Source organism: Corvus moneduloides, chromosome 14, assembly GCF_009650955.1.
Source record: "Corvus moneduloides isolate bCorMon1 chromosome 14, bCorMon1.pri, whole genome shotgun sequence".
In the NCBI taxonomy this organism is placed as follows: Eukaryota; Metazoa; Chordata; class Aves; order Passeriformes; family Corvidae; genus Corvus; species Corvus moneduloides.
In genome coordinates this window covers 6,372,811-6,397,184 of record NC_045489.1, presented here as the reverse complement: position 1 = coordinate 6,397,184, position 24,374 = coordinate 6,372,811, and the positions used below count along the sequence as shown (strand labels likewise).

Here is a 24,374-nt window from a genome sequence, read left to right as displayed (position 1 = left end):
AACATGCAGCCCTGCCAATCGAAGGAGAATTTGGGAAGGGGCTGAATTTGTCACATGGGAGGAAACCTCTCAGCAGCACAGCTTTGACAGTGCCAAGCCAAACTCCCATCTCTCTGGGTTGCAAGGCAAGGCTGGGCAAACACCTGCCCATGCAGGTAAGTGTGGCTGTGTGCTGGATGCCTGGGGGAACAACCTGATCACCCCAGTGTACCTGGGAACTATCTGGGAGTTAGCTGGGAAAGGTTCCCCCAGTTCCAGCCTGCTCAGCACAGCGTGGGGCAAGTCTGGTGAGTCCCAGGTTCCCTTCTGCCCTGGTGGGAACAGCCCGGAGTGGCTCTGTCAGACCCCAGAGCTCTGCAGTTCAGCTGGGCTGGGCTGGGCAGGGCAGGGCAGCACAAGAGGGGCACAGCAGGTGTACAGCAAGGCAGGCACAGGATTAGCTTGTCCCACAGGTCAGGGAGAGGTTGCAACTGTGCTCTGTGTGCAAGCTGAGGGCCCTCTCCCCTCATCCCCAGCGGCACCTTGAGAGAGGTACCTGTCCTGCTAAAATCCAGCGTGAGGATTCATTCTGCAGCTGCCGAGACACAAAAGGGAACAACTGCAGCCTCGTGACACGGGCCCTCAGCTGGCAGTGGCACAACAGACCTTCCTGATGAGTCAGGAACTTCTGAGCTCTCCTCCAGCGAGGGCTCCAGCATCCAGCAATGCAATGCCCCGACGGCTCATGGTGCTCACGCCCAGGGCCACACATAACTGTCACTGCAGCTCCCCAGGATGATGGGAAACCTGGAGTGCTTGGACACCAGGGGCCTGAGCCAGGAAAAGAATTATCACGGGAGAAAGAGAATCCAGCCCCAAACTTACAGGGAATATGTCAGTGCCTAAAATGTTCCCTAGCTGGTTTTTTCCCTTTGCTCTACAGGAAGAGCCCAGGAAAATGTTTCGTGGCTCCAGTCATGGAGCAGACCACTGAGTTTGACCCTGCACCACACATATGAGGCTCAGACCCTGCTGCCAGCCCAGCAGTGCCTGGGAGCAGTGGGGTGGATCTGTGCTACTGGCCTGGGTCAGCAGTTGCCAGACCTTGCAGGGCAGCGTGGAACAGGGGAGCCATCAGCAGCACCACCTGCCCAGCCACACTTGGGAACTGACACCTGGAAATGCCAGAGCGACTCTGCTGGGCAGCCAGAAGCATTCCAGGAAGGTCCTTACAGCCAGAGGATTCCAGGTTCCTGTGCCTGGGAGGGAGGAACACGCCATCCCATTTCACTGCCCCCTTTGTCTCCGCAGGAGCTGCAGATCTGGCTCCCATGAGGAGCACAGGAGGGGCCGCAGCTGTGGGGTAACACGGGTGCATCCATGACCTCTCACGTCCCCAGGGGAAAGTGCTGCTCACGACAGACAACATCAACCCAGTGTCCTGACTGCCACCTGCAGTGTCCCCGCCGCCACCCGCTCAGGTGCCTGGCTGCTCTCTGCCCACACGAGAGAGCAGTGTGACTTTAGCTCTATTTACAACCCAAACACGTTCTCTTGCAGCACATAAGAAGCACCTATAAGTGTTCTGCTTCATTCCCATATCCTGCACATCAAATGAGCTCTGCACTCCCACGCAGATCCCTGGCACCCTTGCAGGAGATGGAAGATGCTACGGAGACGCCAACGCCCCACTGCTGTGTCAGGAACAACGAAGCCTCAACCCCTGCAGGAACAGCAGGGCTTGGGTGGGAGGAGGAACACAGCCCAGGCTTCTTCACAGGGAAACCGGGGACCTCTTCTTGAAAAAGCAAAACAAATACTCCCCAGCAAAACTGAAGGGAAACACACTCCTTTCACCACGGAGCGTTTTACATCTGCTGTGATCTCTTCTTGCTCTCCCTCATCCCACAACCCCTTTATTCAACCTCTGCCATTCCCAGCAGCCTTGCTTGGTCATTGGAGCTTTGCCCCTTCCAGCCAAGAGGAGGGACACTCCTTTTGCATGGCTGTTTGCCTCAGACCCCTCAGCTCCCAGGAGGGGCATTTACATGGCAGAGTTCTCCCCTCTCTGACCCAGATGTGTTTGGAAGCTCAGCACCTCTGCTGCTATTAGGATTTGGAAGCTGACTCATTTCCAGCAGGTTTCACCTAGAGACTTTCCATAAAGGAAACAAGCCTTGGAGGGGCAGGGCTGCAATCTGCTTCACATGGCTTTAAATACAACAGCCCAAGGAACAGGCTCTACTTCCTTCCCCTTCTGATGGCAGCCGACAGACCTGACATCAGCAATGTCACACTGCTGCCACTCTTCAACTGCTGCCTGAAAAAAGCTGGTTTTCTTTTTCTTTTCCCCTCTGGGCAGCTCCTGGGAGCAGCCTGGCAAAGACCCTGTGCCCCGCCCCAGGAATGCCCTGTGCTCATTCTTGGAGAATGCCCCATGAGCCTATGGGCAGCCCCAGCCCCTCAGCCCAGGCAGGTGGCCCAAGTGTTTTGTCTCATGGGGCAGGGTCAGAACCCTGGGGGCTGAGGATCCCCTGTTGTCCCTCCTGCAGCCTCCTGTCACCCTGCAGTCCACCCACCCCGCTAAGCCAAGAGCAGATTCATGTGAAACATGTGGGGTTTGGGGCATTCAGACCCTTCGGTTCAGCCCCCTGGGCAGTGGATGCTGAGTGACTCCCAGAGCTGTGCCGGGGGAGGGCAGGGATGTAACTCAGCTCCAGGATCACTAATCCCCAAGCAGATGTGCAGGGAGCAGCCCTGCAAGGCTGCCCAGGGCACAGACAGCCATTGTTTTCCATTTGAGACACATCCAGCAACCCTTTTTCCCAGCAGTTTGCAGCCTGGTGCCTTTGCAGGCCAGCGTGGGGCAGTTTGTTCCTGTGAGGCCTTTCCAACGCAGCCAAGGCAGCTTTGGGGGCAGCACCTGCTGGGCTCCTCTGCAGCACTGGGAAGAGGGGCTGCCTGGGAGTTCACCACACCACCTCCTGCCCAGCACCTGGCAGCATGGAGCAGGCCTGGAGCCATGGAAAACCTCTGCAAATTATCCGCTGAATTGGGAATGTGAAACTCGACCCGTGACTGTTCAACTTCATAAAATAATCTGTGGAAGAGCTGCCTGGAACCTGGCTCCTGAGGCTGCTTAAAAACCATCAGGCAGGCTAATTCCTAGAGAGGGAGACTGTTCCAGTTACTGGAAGTCAGCTTCAAAAAGCAGAGAACTCACCAATATTGATCTCATCATCCGTTAGGGTGTCACCAATGAAGTCGAACTGGAAGGACTGCAGAGTCTGGGAGAACTTCTGCACTGCTGAGGAGTACCCTGGAAAAGGACAGAGCAGTCAGCTGTGGGTCTCTGCAATTGTTCTACAGAGGCTGCAAGTCTTAGGAATTCATCCTGAATGGAGCAAGACCAAAGGAAGGTATTTATGAAAATCCATAGGCATTGGGAATTTCAGCCCTGCAGAAAATGCTGCAGCATTAATAACCCTCAGTGTGGGACAGAGGCTGCGGAAAGCATTGGCTTTGGGTTTTTCTCTCTCTGAAAAAGCTTCTGCAGCACTAATGGATGCACCACACAGTACAACAACTGATCAATGGCCTTGTGTACAGCCACATACAGGAAGGGACACTGACACACTTCCCTGCAGGAAAACACATAGGAGATACTCCAGGGCTCTGTGTGCACCGGCACAGCTCCTTGGAGCACAGGGGCTGTCAGACAGGCTGACCACTGTTCACAGGAATTGTTTCATAATACGGGACAAAAATCTGTAGTCAGAAAACAAATGTGAGGGAAAAGGCAGGACTAAAAATAACTGTCCCTCTTTGGGGTCATGGACACAGACAGGCCCTGAGGGAAGGACAGTGCCACAGAGCACAGAGCTGAGCCAGGGGGCTCAGCTGGGCTTGCCTGGGCACCCACAGATGGGCCTGGGACCTGCTGCTCCCGCTGGTGAGGAACAGTCCGGGCCGGAAGCAAAGACACTGCCTGATGTTGGCTGTGGCTCAGATCAGATTATTTTTGGACCTTCCAGAGAAGTTGCTGGCCCAAAGGACGCTTTGTGCCTTTGCACCCTGTGTGGCTGCAGGATGCGGCTGGACGGCGTCTGCTGGCACTGGCAGGGGAGCCCTGGGACGGGGCACTGACACCACAGCAGAGCCCAGCCCAGGGCCAGTGGGATCAGCACCAGTGACACTCACTGGATCGACTACACCATCTTGCACAAAGCTACAACAAATTCCTGAGATACAAACAGACGGAGGCTGCACTTGCCTGACCTCAGGAAGTAGGATGTAGGCGACAAAAAGAAAAGCAAAGGAATAATGTTATACTCCAATCTACATTGCTATTTTCCTTAATTTGGGACTCCAGCTATAGGCACAGTCGCAGGCTGGACTCCTTTGTGGTGGTGCACAGAGATGACACTTTCAGAAATTCAGGAAATTGCAAGTGGGGAAGATGTGATGGCACAGACGTTAATGTGCAACCAGCTCCCACTACTGCTTTACCAAACCAGCACCATGATTGTTGTATATAGGAACTTGGTGTACATGGATGGGTTTTCTTTAGTTTGAAAATAAAACTTACTACTGTGGTGGCAATCATGGGATGTTCAGAAATGCTGCTATGAAGGGGAGAGAAAAATTGGACAACACTGAAATGGATGTTGGGGAACAGAAATCAAGTGGCCTGTGTGGGATACCAGCAGGTCCCCAGACTGCCCTGCTTTCCCTGTCCCCAGGTCAGGAGCTCCTGCCCCTCCCCAAGGTCCCCAGGCAGGCATGGACAGGGGGAGAACCGGGTCCCTGGTGCAGGCTCAGAGCGCAGTCCCCGCTTCTCCCTCAAAAGCCTCGTTCAGCAGCTCCCTCCGATGGGTCAAACCTTTGCTCCTGAATGGGCAGATTCAGGCCTGAATGTTGCTATTTAGCCCCAGCTGCCAGAGGCTGGAGCACGTAAATGGGTGAACTCTCACACAGAACGATGTCATTGACTTGATGGAAAACCTCAGCAAATAATTCCCCCTCAGTCCCCCAGCGCTCGCTCAGACCAGGCCTTAGGCTCATTCAGCCCTCGCTCAGGGGAATCTTTGTTCATCCCCCTGCAAACCCCCATCACCATCCCTGACGCTGCTGCGGCCCCATCCAGCCCCTCCCCTGCCGCTGGTCACAGGTGATGTCCAATCCCTCCCTCTGAACAGCCCTCCCGGCCCAGTGTGTGTCCTTGAGCCCCTCTAAAAGCAGCAGCACTCCCAGCCAGCATCCATCTCTCTGTCTGTCCATCTGTCCCCTCCATGGGTGCTGGCTGGGGCAGGTGACAAGGCACCATGGCTCTGGTGTCCCCTTGAGCCAGGAGCACGGCAGCACATGCAGGTCCCGCGGGTGGCACCTGGCACAGACAGAGGCTCTCCGTGTGCCGCGTGTCCCTGCCAGCCCAAGGGAGAAGGAGGGAGAGAGGGAGAGCGAGCGTGAGCCTGCACCATGTGTGCCTGGCAGGCTCTGGAGGAGCTCTTAATGGAAACCAGGCTCCTCCAGACCAACACAACTCAGCTTCCACACCTACAGAGCCTTGGCTGAACACTGGCTCCTGACAGAGCTCCTGTGTGCATGCACAGGACAACACTGCTGCTGCTGCAGCGCTGTCACAGCTCTGGGGTGTGACTGGGACACAGCATGGGACTGACTGACTGCTGGCACTGTGGGACAGCTCTTGGGTGTGACTAGGACACAGCATGGGGCTGACTGACTGCTGGCACTGTGGGACAGCTCTGGGGTGTGGCTGGGACACAGCATGGGGCTGACTGACTGCTGGCACTGTGGGACAGCTGTGGGGTGTGACTGGGACATAGTATGGGGCTGAACGACCACTGGTACTACGGCAACATAGGATGCCCCCGCTCAGGGGCTGTGTCCCTGCAGGGCTCAGCACGAGGGCCTGAGGCAGAGAATCGGCATCAGTGCTCAGAAACACTTGGTGAGACATTGCCCCTTCCCTTGGTGGCACCCGAATGGCAGTGTGGTGACACCAGCGATGGTGCAGGACAGGGGGGCCAGGGAGAAAGAGATAAGCCATGGCTACAGGAAAGAGGCTTGACCACAGGAAGGGGCCAGCAGGATGAGATATGCTGTGTGGAAAAACGGGGCTCCATCCCACGCTGGGAGAGATAAGTCTGTGTTCTCCCTTGTTTTCACAGTCGGAAATGTTTTCCCTCCCAATACAAACACTCGGTTGCCAAAGTCTCCTGCTCTGCGCCCCCAGAGCCTGGCAGGAGGGAGAGGCGGCTGCAGGGCCTGTCCTGCTCCCCCAGCACCAGGACCCAAGGATCAAGGAATAATGCCATGCTTCAAGCTGGAATATCCCTGCGAACAGCACGCCAAGGCTCAGCACTGCCCCAAGGACCCTGCCTGCTCAGCCTGTTTCCATGGAAACACACCAACATGAATTTGATCAGGAGTCCTCAAGGACTATTCTCCCTTCCAGCGTCAGGAAGCAATGCCAAGTTTCACCATTTGTGGTCACAATGATTTACTCTTCTAGTAAAAATGAAGTTCCATCCCTGCACAGAGTGGCCTCAGCCGGGCTGCGGGGCAGGAGTGGGGAGCAGCAGTGCCAGCTGTGTTGGCCTCAGGAGGCACACAGAGAACTCGGGGCTCTATTTATGTGTGGATAAACACACCTCCAGAGCCAGCAGCTCTGGAAGGATGGGCCTCATAGCCTGCTCAGTATGGACCTGGAAGGATTCTCACTTCAACCTTTCACAGCAACCACAGGTAACCAAAAACCACAAACAAAAATGTGCTGCTACCACTGCAAAAGCCACAGGCCTCTGACAAAACACAAACACAAGCAGAGCCCCAAACCAGGCTGTGCTACTGCTTTTTCCTCCACTGCTTAGAATTTAAACCAGAAGGAAACCATCACCACAGGACAGAGCCATGGGGGAACAGGGTGAGCAGACAAGGCCAAAGAATGGGGCACAGAGGTGTCGCTTGAGGGTCTGCAGTGCTTAAGGTGACACAGGTGCACATCCTTAATTAGCTTTACTAATTGCAACCCAGAGGTCACAATCTGTGTGACTGCAGTGGTCCATTCCCAAGAGAGGAAACCATGCCCCTGAGCACACGGAAATAGAAGTGGCCGTGACAACCAAGCCGTGACAGCTATGGGGACCAGCAGGATCTCTGCACCAGGACAGGAGAGCCGTGCTTGGGCTGCCTCATTTAACACCACAGGGACACAGTGGGACATCGGGGGTGGCACAGGTGCAACGAGCAACCTGATTTTTGAAAAGAAACACTTTGAAAACCAACAGACATCTCCAACTGTGCAGGAGAGCAGGTGGGGAGGGTACACCTCACACTGGCCAGGGCCAGGCTGCCAGCACTCTCACCCCCGTTATCCACACCCAAATAGCCCTTGTTTATGTGACACTCGTTGGCTGTGCAGCAGCTGGTATACACAGCACTGCTCTGCTTCTTCCTAGGAAACAGCCAGATGGGAATTGCTGCTCCTCCAGAAGCACAGGGGCTGAGCAAGCAGTGGGTTCAGCAGCCCTTTGGCTAATCCTCATCACACGCTGCTCCCTGGGCATCACACTGAAAATTAAGAAAGGAAAACCAAAATAAAAATACATCCCCCCCCCCCAATCATTGCAATCATTGGTCAGTGACACTCCCAGTGCAAAGGCAGTCCTGAATCTAATCTGATCCAACTGAAAGCATGAATAGCTGAACAGTGATGGGGCTGCAGCATCCCTGTCCTGTTCCTGGGAAGGGACAGAATGTCCTGGCCCACGCTGGAAGGTGAGAAGTGACTTTAACCAATCTCCCTGCCTGCACCTATGCATGGGCAGCTCGGGGAAGAGCAGCCAGCAGAGATTTCCATCGGGGAAAAAGTAATTCCAGAGCTTCTGCATCTCCCTGACCCACAGATTGCAGTGCCAGAGCAACTCAGTCACAGCTTTAGCAACCCATGAAGAAAACCCGTAAGGAAGCAATAAGGAGAACCCAACCTGGGACTGACCATGGCAGTGCAAATAACCAGAGCAAAAGTAAGCAGGAGCTCCATCATTGCATTTTGCTTTCTTCTTTTTCAGCTTGAAAACAGAACTATCAAAGCCGGCCACACACTTCCTTTCAAATAAGCAAACAAAAGACAATATAAGTTCACTCTGTCCTTAAAAAGAGTATTTTAAGACATGGAAATTTTCAGGTTAGGATCTGAACCCTGGAAGTCCATTTCTGTCAGGGAAACGTTGCAAGACCCTGACACACAGCAGCTGAAGACACACCTACATTTCCTACCAGTGGCCCCTATGGACGATTTTCTCCTCCCTGGTGGAGAGCTGTGCACAGCATATATACAACATGTGAAATGCCACTTTTCCCAGCACGCAGAGAGAGGGCTGCGATTCCTGAGGGGAAAATAATGTGCCCATTGTTACCAACTCCCACCAAAGCATTCCCCGGGGAGTTGCATGACTAAAGAGATGGAGCTGATCCCCATCACCAGCCTGGGGATGAGGTTCTGGACATGGTACCCGACCCACTGCTTCCCAGGGATTCTCTGTCCTTGCTGCAGAGCTTTAGGAGCCAACACACAAAGTATGTGGCCAAGGGGCCAGACTCTTCTCCAAGACATTGGATTTACACTGTGTGTACTACCTGCATGAAGTCCCTAGTCTCTGTCCCACCAAAATACCTCAGCCTGGAAAGCCATGAGATCCCCCCACTGAGCCCAGATGTGCCATTAGGATCAGGAGTAACAAGCCCTGACTTATGCAACACTCCCAAGTACTCTACAGCTGCTCAAACACAGAAACATGTTGATTTTCTCAGATGAGGATAAAAAAATAACGTTCCGATCAGCCTTCTAGGTAGTCCCAAATCCACACAGGATCCCGCAAGGAATCCAGCCCTCTTGGTGCTGCCCAGAGGAAAGATGCTCAGCACTAGGGAATTACGGAGCAGCCCAGGACAGGCAGTGCCTGGCATTGACCCAGGGCAAGCCGTCCGCAAGTGCCCCTGAAGGCTCTGTGGGGACTCAGAAATCCTGACACATTGGACAAAGGCCATTTTTCCCACACTGACACGGGTTTTCCACTTGCCAGGAGTAAGTGGCTAGCATGGACTGCTAAAAATAACTTGCTATATTTAGCTGTGCTTTACAAATCTCTTGCAAAGGAATTTACTGGATGTCTCACACTCTGTCACACATTTACCTCTCCTAATCAGCCCTTCATTAACTGACTTGTTCATAAGCTGCTGCTTCCCTTTCACAGCCAGTCCAGCCCAGGCTCCAGGCAGCAGAGTAGAGCTGTACTCCCAGTAAAAAGAAATTTTTCAGTACCTCCCCCTAACCAGGGACCTTTTGCTCTGCAAGCTGGTTACCTGCCCTCTGGACTATCGCCTCCACTCACACATCCCCCTCCCACTCTCCCTCCACCCTCCACAGTTTCTGTTTCCTGTCCTAAACTTCAATCTTTTATTCTCATGAATTCTCCTCCTTGCCCAGCCAGCCTTGTGGGAAGTGCCCAAACTTGCTTGACAGGCTTGTTTTCTTATTTACTGTTAAATTAAAAACCCAAGTACCCACACAGAAGTGGTTCACACTCATCATATAATTCTTGCGCCTGTCTTATCTCCCTCATTGCCTGATGGAAACTGGCTCTGCTGAACCTGCCATGCTCCAGAGGAACTGGCAAGGGTTATGAGGCTGCACTGAAGCTCAAGGCAGTTAAACACACAGACAGGCTTTCCTGGATGCCTGGAGCAGAAGGAGACCATGGGTCTCCTCACCAACAGCTTGGAAGTTTGGCAACGTATCAGCCCAAAACCCCAACCAAAACACAAAGCAACCAAGCAAAACTGGAAGGACAACAAAGTTTTGGGGTATAATGGTCTGTTTTGGAGAAAACTGGGAGCGAGTGATGTGGGATACAGCTTCTGGGAGAAGGACGCACTCTTATCCTCCCTCGGATTAAGTTATCTTCTTCCCAAGACCTCCACAGCGACAGATCCATTGACCAGGAAGAGAATCACGCAGCATTTCAAAGCAAAGACATGGAACATTCTCCCAGTGACACTCACTGGCTTGTACTGGTTTCCTAGAGAGTGGCACTTCAGGCTGTATGTTTAATGTTTTTATAAAGGACAGTATGTTGGTTGAATTTTTTTAATGATTTTTGCATCTGAAACACGAGGGCAGCACAGGATGCTGCAGCACAGCCTCCTGCCTGGCCCAGCACACCCAGGGCACCCCCGCTCTCCCCACCAGCAGCAAAACTCCTGCTGGCATCAGCACTTCCCTCAGCGCTCCTCAGGAAGAGCCATGGGTAAAACTGCACTTTGGAAGCCTGAACTTCTCAGAGAACAGATTTTTCCCCTTTGGCATTTTGCTGGCCTTTCAAATCAACCTTGCAGCCCTGCAAAGCTGGAGGAGTTGCTTCAGCAAAACTGGAAAGAGACACAGGGCAGCCAGCCCAGAACACGTGGCCAACTGAAGTGGAAGTTAAGCAAAGATGAGCGGCCTTAGAAATCAGCAAAAGTGGTGAAAGGCGCAGTAAGAAATAACGCAACTGTTTTTTTTGGCAAATGCTCCCGGGGTCGCAGAGGCAGAGAAGAGTCACCCAGGAGGAAATGCCGTTGTAGTCCTTTGGTTCACCATGGACCAAGCCCAACCGCGGGGCTGGTCCTGCCACACCTGCAGGAATTCCAGACCACCTGGTGTCCCAATCCGACTGTCAGCACACCAGGGAATTGCTCAGCACTGTGCTGGAGCGCACTGCACCCAGGAGTAGGAGGGAGAGCCACAGCTGGGGAACAGTGCCCAGCTCTGTGGGCACTGGCACTGCTGGTGGAGGTGGTGCTGGCGTTCCTGTGCTGGGCAGTCAGCAGCTCTCAAACCCTGCATGGGAGGCTCCAAGGGCGGCAGGCAGTTTTCCTGAGAACTCCCAACACAAAGGCTGCCGGATGCCTGCCCCTGCAGCAGGGATGGCCAAGGTGAGTCATGGGGATGGTGCTGCCAGGTGAGCCCCGGGGATGGCAGTGCCAGCTGAGCTGTGGCTGTGGCAGCTGGGGGACACTTCAGGGCTGGAAGCCTAGCAGGCAGCCAGCTGGAAGCAGGGTGACGTTGGCAGGTGGCTCTAGCTGCTGCACCTATTTATACATCTGTTTACATCACTATTCTGTTCCACAGAAGCCAGTTACCACCTTCAGAATGCCAGCCTAGGGACAGGTCCTAGGGCTGGGGAATAAAGGACAGACTCTTTGAAAAATAAAAATACACGAAGCAGAGCCATGGAAAACAAATGGATTTTCCCCTCCCTTGGGACGAGTTAGCTGTCAGGGAGGGGCAACAGCCGCTTTCCCAGGGGCATCAGGAGAGCGAGGGCAGAGCTGCAGAAATCCCTGCAGTGCTCCAGGCCACCCAGAGCCCCCGGCTCCGAGAGCAGCCGAGCAGGCTCTTGGCACGGTGCTCTGGCGTGAGCGGCAGAAGAGGGTGTGCTCCAAGATCCGCAGCTCCCCGCTGTACAGGCAGGACGGACACAGGGAAAACAAACACGAAAACAACGGACTCTTAACCGAGGCAGAGCACGAGCAATCCCCACAGAGACATCTTATGATCTGCAGAGCCCTCACATGCATCTCCCTGCAGCCCCCCTTCCCAGGCAGGGCAGGTTGCGACGGGCAAGGGAGCCGCACTCGCTCCAAGCACGGATGATTTCAGAGTTTCCTTCGATAAGGCCGCAGCGGGGCCGGGCCAGAGGCCAGCTGAGTCACGCAGCACGCCGGGGAGGGATCGCCAGCGCCTTACCAGCGATCCGAAGTGGTTCAGCGTGGGAAGGAATGCGCATCCCTCCTGATCCAGGCTGGGAGACAACACCAGTGTGGGCATGGCCTGTCCTGCACCAGCTGGCACCTCCTGGGAGACTCCTGGGCACCATCAACCTGACCAACACTGGGACAGTCTGACCTGCAGAGCACTCTTAGGGGGACTTTGCCAAGAGCTACCTCCACTCTGGGCACCTCTGCAAGGACTTGGGGGTCTGGCTCTGTGCTTCCACCTCAAACGGTCGCCCAATGCTCTGCAAGTCCCCAGTTCATCCTGTGATGGCACAGGAATAGGTTGTGTCCCTCGTTCTCCATTTTCACAGCTAAAAGGTTTAGTAACATTAATAAATCTACTCTTGTTTTAAACATTTCCAGGCTCTTCAAAATCAGGCTTGGCTGGGGGAACAGGATAAAAAGGAGAGAGATCAGACTGAGAGAGCAACTGACTTCTGGGCTGTACTTATAGACTTTATCTCAGGCTATTCTGCTGCTCTTATCATCACTTGAACAACTCGTGACTGCACATTCACCTGCATGGAGAATTCAGTGACAGGAAAGGACACTGGGCAGAGAGGCCATGTTTGAATGTGCCCCGGGAAAAAACAGCCAGCACGGCCCGGGATCACCGCTCCCAGCGTAGCAGCTTGGCCAGCGGTGCTGTGGAGGCTGTGAGACACAACACAGGCTGCTGTGGACAATCCACCATCACTAGAACAGAAACAACAAGGTTCCAAAAGCTTTCTCATTCACACGTGTCAGAAGCTCAGACAGAAGCTTTATGTGTTTGGAAAATTTGTTTAATGCTGAGTAAGGAAAAATAACTGCTGCCTGCTGAACTTCTCCAGCAGTTCCAAAGCTGCAGCATTTTGGTGCTCAGTATATGTAAATGGTGCTGATTGTTCACCAGAGTTTTTTCTATGAACCCACAGTTCTCCAAACCTCTGTGTTCTTGCTAGGCAGTGCCGCAGGGCAGTGCTCCGGACACTGCAGCCCCCACAGCACTTGCCCCTCTGTCCCTGGAGAATGGCCCATCCTGGCACTGCAGCCCCTCCCTGCAGCCCAGATCCATGGTTGGGCAGCCAGGGATAAGTGCCAGAGCCACGCTGTGTGGGCAGGAGCATGCAGTGTGGCCAGGACGTGCCACAGGTGTCCAGCCACGTACTGCAGCAGAACGGAGCGGGGACACCGCTGTCACCCACAGAGCCGGGCTGGCACCCAGCAGGACAGAAGCCACCCATGAAAAGCCTAGGGGCAAGCATGGGATGCCACATCTGTAGTTATTGGTGTGCCACCAACAGTATTAGGAAATGAAATATTCCAACAATATCTCAAGAAAAAAGCCAGAAAAGCTGAGTCTTCACACAGTGACTCAAGAGGAAACTCTTAGGTCAGCAGCAACACTGCTATGAGCCGTGGGCTGTGAGACACACAGAATATGGATAACACCCACATCTTCCCAGGGAAGGAGCCAGAAAAGGCAGCAGAAGATGGATGAAAAGCTCCCTGCATGCCTCATGTGCAGCACAAGAAAAAAATATCCTTAAACACACGAAAACGACGTCACCTCTTGTCCCGGCTTTTGTGCGTCTGTACGCAGGCGAGTCCTCAGGAAGCATATCTGGGCTGCAAAAAGCCATCACAAAATCTTGCATGTTGGTTTGTTTAAGCTGGACCAAGGGTGGTCCAGAGCCCACCCACCAGTCCCCGAGCTGGCAGGGACAGGGCTGGCTTGGTGCTGCTGCCAGCTGCCCCTGCTCATATTCCTGCCCTGGCCTTCCTAAAAAAAACCAAGCCCTGGGCACACCTGGGCATGGACAGAGCAGCTGTAACCAGCCAGTGGTTCCCGGGGAGGAGGCTGGGGAGCAGCAGGGAGGGAGCGAGGGACACGGAGCTGGGCCCGGGGCCATCACGGCACAGCCCCGCGCCGAGCCACCGGCAAAGCAAACCCAACAGCAACAACTTGCCCGGGGAGCTGCTCCAGGGGGAGCAAAACCCAGCAAACACATCCCTGAGCCCCAGAACACAGGGTGGGATCTGCCTCGCAGCTGGATCTGGTAGATCCTGTGCCCGCCCCTCGTCCTTCCTGACTGCACTGAGGATACTGGCAGCTGGGGGTGAGTTGGTTTTTTTTGAGTTTTTGTTCTTTTTTCTGCTATTGTGTTTTAGTCTCTGGTTAAAGCATGTCTGGTTTAGATTTGCACTAACTGGGGCCCTAGTCCTGTGCTCAGAGCCTGCAGCCCAGGAGCAGGAGCTGCTTCATCAGCAGCTGTTGGAGGCAGAGAGACCCCTTCTGCCCACCTGTGCTGAGGATGCCTGCAGGGCACAGATGCTCCCAGGGAGAGCTGGGGTCTGACTATGAGTGTGATGTCTTTTGGGACCTTTAGAGCTGGGAAGTCAGGAGACAATTTTACAAGTTACCAGCAGTAACTGGTGCCCTTAGTGGCTGAAATCCTCAGCGAGGATGGGGAAGACCAGCAAGGAACTGACAAGTACAAGAGATCACATTATGGCTGGAGGAGAGTGATGTATTTTCCAGCAAGTCATTTTCCCCCTGCTCCTTACTGTCTCATGGCTAAGCTGTCTTTGTGGGACAGGACATTGTCACTGCAGTGCCTCAATGCCCAGCTGTGCCTCCCAGCAAAGTTGATGCTTGCCTGGGGAGCTGCAGCCTCTCCTGGTGTGGGACAGACTCCTCCTTCTTCCCCCTTTTCCAGAGGAGCTTTAGGGTTGTTTGGACACAGTACCCAGGACCTGGCTGTAACATACTGCAGGAACAGATTCCAGCCATTCTCCCCACAGCCTTCCCATGAACCAGGACATGGCTTTCTGGGGAACTGGGCAGACAGGCTGCTCTGGGTGGCTTCAATCCCATTAAAATAACCTGTTCCAAGGCCACGCTGCTTCCTGCACTCCACAGCATTAAACCCCCAGGCACCACATCCAACGACAGCACAGAAACCTGCCCAGAACAGGCCTGCCACGCTGAGGGACACAGCATTCCCTGAGGGGACAGGCCAGTTCCCACACACAGCGCTGTGGGACCAGCAGAGATGATGATGATGGCGTGACCTTCCTAGGGTGCCCAGGGAACCCCATTCTTGGGGAAAAGCCCAGACAGTCCCTACACATTCCTTTATCACATTATTCTTCAGAATGAAGTGCTCACAGCACCAGGGGAGGCTGGGAACTGCCAGCACAGTCCCAGGCACTCTGCAGAACTCCATGCTGGACAGAAATCAAGTGCAAAACCACATACACAACATTTGCATGAGAACTCACAGCTCTTCGAGCTTCAAAGGACAATTTTCACCATCACAGCACTCACAGGTACTAATGAGAGAAGCCTCAATCTGACATTTCTCCAACTCCATTTGATATGTAATTGGGAGAGAAGATCAAAGACCAGGGGAAATAGGTAGGTTTGCATTATCACACACACAGCAGAGCACAGTGAGCAGGAGAGATTAAAGAAACCCACACTGAAGCACAGAAAGAAACTGCTGTAAAGCAGCCATTCTTACAGCCAGGGAGTCACAACTTGTGACACCCCAGTGGCCTCGAGCGTGTGCCCTGAGCGAGGCTCCTCTGTCACACAGTGCTGGCCATGGCGAACTCTGGGCATGGACAAGCTGCTGTGGGAGCTGAATCCCCAGTGCCCACATCAGGCCCTGATCCTGGCCAGCCCAAGGGAATGGGCACCAAAATGAAGGGATGGACACCTCCCAGTCCCTCTCCCTCCCTGACCAGGGACAGGCCATGGTGGTCTCAGCACTGCCAGCACAACATGTGGGACCAGCATCGTCACTTGGCACTGCCAGTGACTCTCTGCACTCCTGGCACAAAACCCAGGGGATACAGCCAACTTTACAACAAAAATAATTCCCATTTCTGACTCAAAATATTATTTTCTATTATTGGTTTTCACATCCAAGACTGTTAAAAATGTACAATATTATTCTCTGCTTTAGTCAGTTAAATTCCCCACTGGGCAATACCTTATACTTTGTCCCCAGTGGTGTCCCTACTCATCTGTTGGGGGGGTGTCAGTCAGCAAGAGAAAATACCACACTCAAAGGCAGCACTGGTGGGGCTGTGACTGCAGGACGACCCTCACGAGGATATGGTGGGCTGCAGGCCCCCGGAAGAGCTTCACCCCTGGGATTTTGTTTGTTCCAGCTGGTGACACATCAGTTGGGTGGAGGGAATGGAACCAGTTTCTCTTAATCCATGAAAGGCCACAGGAGTTTACAGCGCCCCAAAGTGCCCCCCTCATTCAGGTAACCTGGCCTTGGACACTTCCAGGGATGGGGCAGCTACAGCTTCTCTGGGCAGCCTGTGCTAGGGCCTCCCCACCCTCACAGGGAAGAATTTCTCCCCATTATCCCATCTAACTCTGCTCTCTTTCACTTTGAAGCCATGGTCCTGTCACTCCATTCCTTGTCCAAAGTCCCTCTCCACCTTTCTTAGGCTCCTTCAGGTACTCCCCCCTCTATCCTCATTGGCTCTCACTCTCCTGATGGGACCACCACCACCTTTGCATCGCAGCGGCTGAGGGCACCTCCATCCCACCCTGTCCAGGAGCACAGAGGGATTGTCAGCCATGGCTGTCTGAGTGGACACTGGCATCTGCCAGCTGCCACCTGGTCATGGTGAGGCCATGGCCAGTGAGTACCCCAGATTCCCACCCACAGCTCCATAAGGATAGGATTCACAGATATATCTATTTTTTTAAGTTATCTGTTAATTAAACACAAGGAGCTGATGGAAGTCTAGGCACGATTGGCCCCAGCACCTCCCTGGCAGCCTCGTGGATCAGCTACAAAAACACCCCACAGCATTTCAGGCAAGAAATCCTCAGCCCTGGGGGTCCTCGGTGCTGTCTGGGTGTGCTCTGCTTTCTTCTGCTTCTGCCCTTCCTCCCTGGCCAGTCTCCCTGGGCCGGGTCTGCTGACCCAGCGAAATCCCTCACATCCCTGTGCACTACAAACACTGAAAAGGGAAATGGTTTTGAACAAAGTGATCAAGAAAAGCATTTCCATTAATAAGCAGGTTTGTTTAAATCCCTCTGATTTCCATTTTGCTGGTGTTTTATTTGCCCTGGACTGCACAGAGATTTGGGGTTTTGTACCCATGTTAGGTCTCACAGCCCTGTGACGTCAGCAGTTTCAGTCACACCAGCTTTTGTCTCTGCTGCTTCCAGATGGGCAAACACGGGCTATTCCAGCCAAAGCCTCGATAACAAGGAAGCTCTGAATTATTCTGAACAAAAGGGCAGCAGCTAAACCTATTAACACCAACAGAAACCAACCAGCTGGCAGGAAAACCATGTGTGACCAGCGTGGATTGTCTGTGCCCCTCCACTGCCCCCATGGATGCTCTGCTGGCCCGGGCCTGGACTCTACTGCATTGATAACAGCAGAGAATCATGGAATCATTTGGATCGGAAAAGATCTTGGAAGATCATCGAGTCCAGGAGGGTATGGGAGATGGCACAGGGAAGGTGTGTATGAAGGTGTATCTGCAGCTGTGGGGAGGGAAAACAAATCTAAGCCGTCAGAAGGTCAGTGTCAAACACATGGGACTTGGTGGTTTCAGGTGACACAACCTGGCCCAGGTGCTCTGGTGATCTGTCAGCACTTCTGAACAGGCGACTCCCGCAGAGTCAACACTGAAATCGACATTTCATTGGGAGAAATGCTCACCGTGATTTAAAGAATGACAGAACAACGACAACAAAAGGAGGACTTACAGCAGGGCTCTGGAAGGCCCCTCTCATGCTCACAGTGGTCCCCCAGGGTGACGAGATGCCCAACGATGAACCCGCCACGCTCCCCCCGCGCTTGGGAGACGCAAAATAACGGAGCACCCTCTCCGAACACGGATCACGGTCCCCAAACCAGCACATGCCTGGGAAGACTCGGCCGGTCCCGCCGCCGGTGTCAACCCAGCGGGACGGGGGATCGGCCTGTCCCTGCGTGGGGACAGCCGCGGGTGGCCCCGGGGGTGGCAGTGCAGGGACAGGGACACGCCGGGGGTGGCGGGGGCGGTGGCCGCTGCCCGGGGAACGCCAGCCCTCCCCAGAGCGATGCAGGGCACGGGGCCAAAGCGGCTCCAGCACGGGGCTGCAGGCGATGCCCAGGGCACGGGACACACCTCAGTGACCGGCCGAGCCCTGCCCGGACCCCCGCCCCGGCCCGCTCACCGCGGATGGCGGCGATGAGCGCGTTGCCGTCCTTGATCACCTCCTTGATGAACTTGTTGGTTCGCTCCAGCTCCTGCTCGTAGCACTTGAGGCGCTCGCGGAAGTCGGGGCTGTCCAGGTAGCAGTCGCTGAACTCCAGCGGCGGGTGCCCCATGGCCGCGGCTCGGCCCGGCTCCGCCGCGCTGCGCCTACCGCGCGCTGCCGCCGCCCCGGGCGCCCCGCGCCGCCGGCATCCCGCGGGCCCGCCCCGCCCCGCTCCGCCCCGCCCGGCCGGCCCCGCCCGTCGCTCCCCGCCCTCTCCCGCTGTCGCGGGGCCGGGCCGCGCCTCGGCCGAGGGATCCCCGCCCGCCGCGCTTCCGGCAGCGCCGCTGCCGCCGGGAGGTGTAGTCCGGGCTGTGCCGCCCGGGGCCGCCGCCCAGCCCGCCCGCTCCGGTCGCTCCGGTCCGTACGGTGCGGGACGCGCGCTCCGGGCCCGTCCAGTCCGTGCAATCCGGGCCGGTCGCTGCCGCCGCCTCGCGGGCCGGTCCGAGTGCGCCCCCTGCCGGCGGGGCGGGGGCGGCGCCGCCCCCACGCGTTGCCATGGACGCCCCGGCTGCGGCGCGTGACGCGACGGCGCGTGGTGATGACGTCAAGTGGCCTCCACGTCGCCGGGGCGGCCAAGATGGCGGCGGCGGAGGGGAGCGGGGCCGGGGGGACTCTGGTGAGTGCGGCCGGGAGGTCCCTGGGGGGAAGCTGGGGGGATCGGGAGGGGGACCGGGGGAGGCAGGGGGCGTTCGGCCCCCCCCTCTCTCTCTGAGCAGGGCCAGGCAGTCGGTCAGGTGTCGGGCAAAGGCGGAGCGGGGTCTGGAGGCCTGGGCGGGCGGCGGCTCGTCCAAAGGGCGGGGACGGGGAAAGGGGTCGAGGAGAGGGGCGAGGAACGGGACGGGAAAAGAAGACAGGGAAGGGGACAGGGTCAAGAGCAGGGACGCGGAGCTGCTGGCCTCCCGCCGTGCCCTCCCTGCCCCGCCTTCTCCAGCGTTTGCCGTCGAGCCAGCCGGGCTGTGTCCTGTTTGCCTTCACCTCCGGGCACCCGAGAGCTTTCCTCGCCCGCTGGCGGGGAGGGAAGGAGCCCGGCTAAGCCTGGTCCCTGTGTGTGCCCGGGCCGGGGTGTCCGTGCAGCTTTCCAGGGCTGTTCAAGGCCAGTACTCGGGGGCTGGTGCGGCTGTGCAGCCCTCAGGCATCACCTCCCTTAAAACACAGCTTTTCACTTCTTTCAGTTACTGCTGCCGGAACAGAGCACAGAGGGTGGGTTTGGGGGTGACGGGGCAGGTTCACACACACCTGCTGAGCTCTTCCGGCCATGAGCTGCTCACATCAGGCAGCGACAGCCTGGCCCTGCTGTAGAACATTTCTTTTGTTGTATCCCTGAATTCTGAGGAGCTGCATCCATCCCCAACCCCTCTGAAGTGCACATGAGCATGTTTGTGTTTGTTCCTAAAGGTTTATATCCGTTCAGTTCCCAGGTCTGGCAGATGTGTCGATATCCCAGGATATCCCAGTGGAAGGGGAGATCACTGTCCCTGTGGGATCTCACTCTCCTGATGAGGATTACTCCACGCTGGACGAGCCAGTCAAGGACACAATTGTGAGTCTGAGCCCCTGGCTGGAGTAAAACTCGGGTTTTCTGGTATCTTTGGCAGCTGTTTTGCACAACTCTGCTCAACCTGTACTTCAGCGGGGATTATTTTAAAACTCGTCATGTAAAACAAATTCCTGTGGATCAAAAAGTATCTGAATTGTGGCCCAAAGTTTCTCTGTGATCGTGAAATCATTGTGAGGGCAGAGGCCTCAGTGAGAGCTTCTGAGAAACTCTGAGGACTGAAGGTATTTTTCATTTGTTTTCTTTTCCTAGAGGAGCAACCAAATTGTTGGTTATATTCTGGTGTTACCAAAGGATTACAGTATGGTGGTCGTTAAAGAAAAGGATGTGATGCTGTAGTTGTTAAGGAATGTAGGAAAAGTCATCATTGTTTGTTGCAGAGGATGCTACAGAACTTCTTGGGTTGGATCCTCTCCTGATTTGCCACCAGTGTTCCTTTACTTCTGTGTCTTTGCTTTAGCTGGGAGCTGTAATTTTTGTGAGGTGATGAATTGCAGCGTTTTGTGTTTGTTTCAGATGAGGGATCTGAAGGCTGTTGGGAAGAAGTTTGTCCATGTGATGTATCCCAGGAAGAGCAGCGCGCTCCTCAGGGACTGTACGTGCTGGGGCCTTCCTGATTTCCAGAGGGTGCTTTGCCTTCAGGGGAGAGGCAAAATCCGGTGGGACAGGGATTCAGGAGTGTTGGACATCCTGTTCTGAACAGCAGAGATGACAGCTGGGGTATCTGTGACAGGCTGGTGTGGGCCAGGATGGGTGGAACTGGCAGCTTTAGCAACTGGTGGGTCTTGAATGAATTTTGTTATAGATCACGGTGTAAGATGCTGAATAAGAAAATTGTAAAGCAGTGAGATGTGGAAAATGGCACCTTGGGAGTTGGGCAAGGGGCTCTGCCCTTCCCAGGAAAATGGATGATTCTGTGACTTTTGTGATGTGTTTTCCCTCTCTCTGCAGGGGATCTGTGGGGCCCGTTGGTGCTGTGTGTCTCCCTGGCTCTGTGAGTATTCTGGGGTTATTTGGGGTTTTGTAGCCCAGTGCATGAGGGAAATGAGACATTAAAAATTGCTAGTTAATGTGTTAAGATCAACTTCATCTGATCCCTCTCTATCTTGTGCAAGCACTGCTTGGTTGGGTTCTCTGATAAAATGTGTTTGTGACACTTCAAGCCCGTTAAATTTAGGATTTAAAGATGAACTGTTCCTGGTCCCCTGTCCTAGGAATGGTTTTATTGAAGGTGTCTCAGGTTGTCCTGATTTGGCTGTGGTGCCTGCATCCCATAGTTATTCCAAGCTTTCTCTGAGGCTGGTTTGTTCAATCACACACTACTCTGCTGCTTTGAGAGGTACGAAAACTTTGGTACTTTAATTTCCATCTCAGCCTGTTGTCCATGGCTTGATTCCCTTCTGAATGCTTTCACAGCCCTCAAAACAGGGAAACAAATGGACAGAAATCACCTCAGTTGAGCCACAACTATTTTCCTTCCCTGTGCAAATCTGAGGATATAATGAAAATAAAAAATGGATGTAAAGCTATGGGCCTGCAGCATAACTGGGGATCAGGGTTGGAGCTCCTGCTCTGGCACCTACTCCAGTCTAGGAAAACTCTGTCAATGCCGATGCCTCTGTCTCTTCCCCACTCCAGGATGCTGCAGGGTGGCTCTGCAGACAGCAAGGATGATGGAGGGCCCCAGTTTGCCGAGGTCTTTGTCATCATCTGGTTTGGGGCCGTTGTCATCACACTCAACTCGAAGCTTCTGGGAGGGACCATGTGAGTGTGCGTTTGTTCCGCGGCAGTTCCCGCTCTCCCATGCACGGAGTTCTGCCCTGCCTGGTCTGACTGCTGTTTCCCTGTTGCTGTCTCCTTGTGCAGCTCCTTCTTCCAGAGCCTGTGTGTGCTTGGGTACTGCGTGCTGCCGCTGACCGTGGCCATGCTGGTGTGCAGGCTGGTGCTGCTGGCGGGTGCGGGCACCATCAGCTTCATCATCCGCCTCATCGTGGTGGGGGCCATGTTTGGCTGGTCCACCTTGGGTGAGTCCCTCATGTGTGCCCTGCGTGGCTCCGTGCTTGGGGAGCTCGATCCATGTTCATTCCCTTGGGCAAAACCAAGGGATGCTCTAGTCTGAGGTGTCCCTGGGCTGTTGAAGGGCTGTAGGAATAGTTCTTCCAATCCTCAAGCTGGCAGTGGTTCTGCCTCTGCTTCTGCTCCTGGTGATTTCCATGGTCATATGCAAATTGCCTTGGGCAGCAGGATGTATTAAACTTATTATTAACTTAAATTATTTAGTATTAAACTCTGTGAGACTGGTGGTTTATTCTATGATTATGTTATAAATACTATTAGAAAATGCTGATTTTACAGAGATGCATTTGCACTATTTCTCCTGTTCTTTATCTGTAAGTCTGGCTCTCATTGTACAGTGTTAATCAGCATTTATGGCCAGGCTGGTTGGGGCTTGGAGCAACCTGGGCTAGTGGAAGGTGTCCCTGCCTGTGGCAGGGGTGGAATCCCTTCCAAGCCAAACCATGCTGTGATTCCATGAATCTATCATTTGTCATTCTGTATGATAAAGGAAGTTGCACTTGGTGATTACAGCCCGTTGGTTTGAGCAGTGGTTTCTTTTTCAACACCATTGCAGTGCAGATCCCCACTGTAGTTGGCTGCCATGCAGTGGGGTCTCTGAGTGTTCTGCTGCTCCTGCTCCACGTGTTTGTGTCTCTGCAGCATCCACGGCATTCCTGGCGGACAGCCAGCCCCCCAACCGTAAGGCGCTCGTCGTGTACCCCATCTTCCTCTTCTACTTCGTCATCAGCTGGATGATCCTCACCTTCACCCCGCAGTGAGCACCATCCCGAGGGACTGGGACACGGACTGGACTTTTTCATGGACGCTGCAGTGAATCCTTGGCTTTATCTCTTTCTAATTTATATATAGGGATACTGTAAAAAGGCAGGTTGTGGGATAAAGCCAGAGAGCTGCAAAAAGTGCTTGTTTGTGTGTCCCTCTTTGTGAAAGATACTGAGGTCCAGCTGCTGAGGGGTTTATTTAGCCCTGTTCTGTATTGGTGTTAAATAATGCCCACTGGGAGAAGGGATTGTTCCATCTGAGGAGAGAGCAGGAGATCCTGGATTTTCAAGCTGTTGGGAGATGAAGTTCGCACGACTTGGCAGATTTCCTGCCTGTGCCTGGATTCTCACTGAAGATGAAAATGCCTTATCAAACCATAGAACTTCACTGCAATGATGTGTGGAGAGGAAAGAGACATGTCTGACTCCTTTTCGTTCTCTTGTAGAGTGGTGGGATGTGCACCCAGGGCAGTGTGGGACTCGGGCATTCCCAGGAAAGGAGAGTTCAGTCAAAACTCAGTTGGGTCACTCTGGAGAGAGTTGGAGCTGGTGGCAGGGAGTTGCTTTTGCTCATTTCCATGTGTTGTGTGTGTCCATCCCTTCATGTGGCAGGAAAGAGGGTTCCAACTTGGTGCCTTCAGCATTGCATCCATGAGGGGACTGTGGGCTCACTGCAAGTTACAGACCTGTGACTACAGGGGACAGAGCTCAGAGTCCTGCAGAAATGCTGAGACTGCTTTGTAGCAGGGACTGGGCTCTGTGCATATGGGAAGGGAAAAATCCCTGGAAAGTACTATGAATGTATATGTATGATTAAAAACAAGGGGTTCTGTGCGGGAAGTTGAGGTTTTGCTGCACAGGCTGTTTGGGTCTGAAAAACCATACCAGGGCTTGGGCCCCAAAGTGTTAAAACAGCTTGAAGGAAGGGAAGTAAATGGTACTAGAGGTGGTGGCTGCTCTGAAGCAGGATGTGAATTCTGCTCTCTCCTGCCTCTGTGTGACAGTCCTTTGGTTGTTCACAGGGCCAGCAAAGAAATGTGTGCAAATGTGCATTTGTTCCCTTCTACTTCCCGTGAGATGTCAGACACTGTTCTGAGGGTTGTTTTGTGGGGTTTAGTTTTGCTTAATCCTTTAATAAAAGGGAGGGAGCTCTTCCGGTTACTGCAGGTGCATCATGTACCTCTCCTGGGAACAGGTGTGCAAGAGTCAGGTGTATTTTGGCACAGACATTGGGAGCTGGGACTTGCTTTTGGAAACTGTACAGAAATGATTCCTGTTGTCTGTTGTCCTGAGTCAGCAATCCATGAAATATCTGGGGTGAAAAAGCTGCTGTAAAATGTCCTTTTTCCTACATTTGTGCAGATAGACTGAAACTGAGGTCTGTGGGTTCTACTGAGGTGTGAATGTGCCTAATTTCTAGTTCTATGTGCAAGAGCAGTCTGTGCTGTAAACGCTGGCGGTGGGTAGGAGTTGGGATGGAAATTGCTGAATTTCAGATTAAAAGTGCATTTTTGCGTTTGTGGATAACGAGCTGCTGTGTGTGGCAGGGCCTGGCTGTGGCACCAAGGGGCTGGAGGGGAGCTGTGGTGGTTTGTAGACATGGGAACCATGGAAGGGGGAATTTTTAAGCTTCCATTAAATTATTGCTGGTATGGAATATGGTTTTTCTTTTAAGTGTGCAGTTTTTCATTCATTTAAATGTTAGTACAGCTTTTTGAAGCTGAGAAGAAGTATTCAAGGGAAGTGGATGGTAAAGCTGTTGATGGCTACGGTGGGATTCCTTGAGCCAAATCTTTCTGTCCTACAAGAATTTAACCACATATTCGAAGAAATCCTTGGATTCTCTCTGAGTCTTGTGACTTAAGCTGCTGTTCTGTCTGAAGGA

At 54.0% G+C, this 24,374-nt stretch overlaps 2 protein-coding genes across 3 annotated transcripts in view; one reads left to right on the top strand and one right to left on the bottom strand.

The window, feature by feature from the left end:
• The window catches only part of OPHN1 (oligophrenin 1), a 51,465-nt gene extending 33,233 nt beyond the window's left edge, over positions 1–18,232 (bottom strand). The window contains exons 1-2 of one of the 2 annotated variants that reach the window (XM_032124444.1): positions 18,011–18,232; positions 3,203–3,298 (exon numbers count right to left, since the gene is read on the bottom strand). In XM_032124444.1, coding sequence (XP_031980335.1) covers positions 3,203–3,298; positions 18,011–18,164 — 250 coding nt within the window. In that variant the 5' untranslated portion in view covers positions 18,165–18,232. The remainder of the gene's footprint in view (positions 1–3,202; positions 3,299–18,010) is intronic. The other variant, XM_032124445.1, reaches the window with a different exon arrangement.
• A 381-nt stretch (positions 18,233–18,613) lies between these two features.
• On the top strand, positions 18,614–24,146 carry YIPF6 (Yip1 domain family member 6). Its single transcript, XM_032124079.1, has 7 exons — positions 18,614–18,710; positions 19,506–19,634; positions 20,166–20,244; positions 20,601–20,643; positions 21,288–21,413; positions 21,516–21,673; positions 22,368–24,146. The coding sequence occupies exons 1-7, from the start codon at positions 18,633–18,635 to the stop codon at positions 22,484–22,486; spliced, it is 732 nt and encodes a 243-aa protein (XP_031979970.1). The 5' UTR covers positions 18,614–18,632; the 3' UTR covers positions 22,487–24,146.
• Positions 24,147–24,374: the final 228 nt, after the last annotated feature.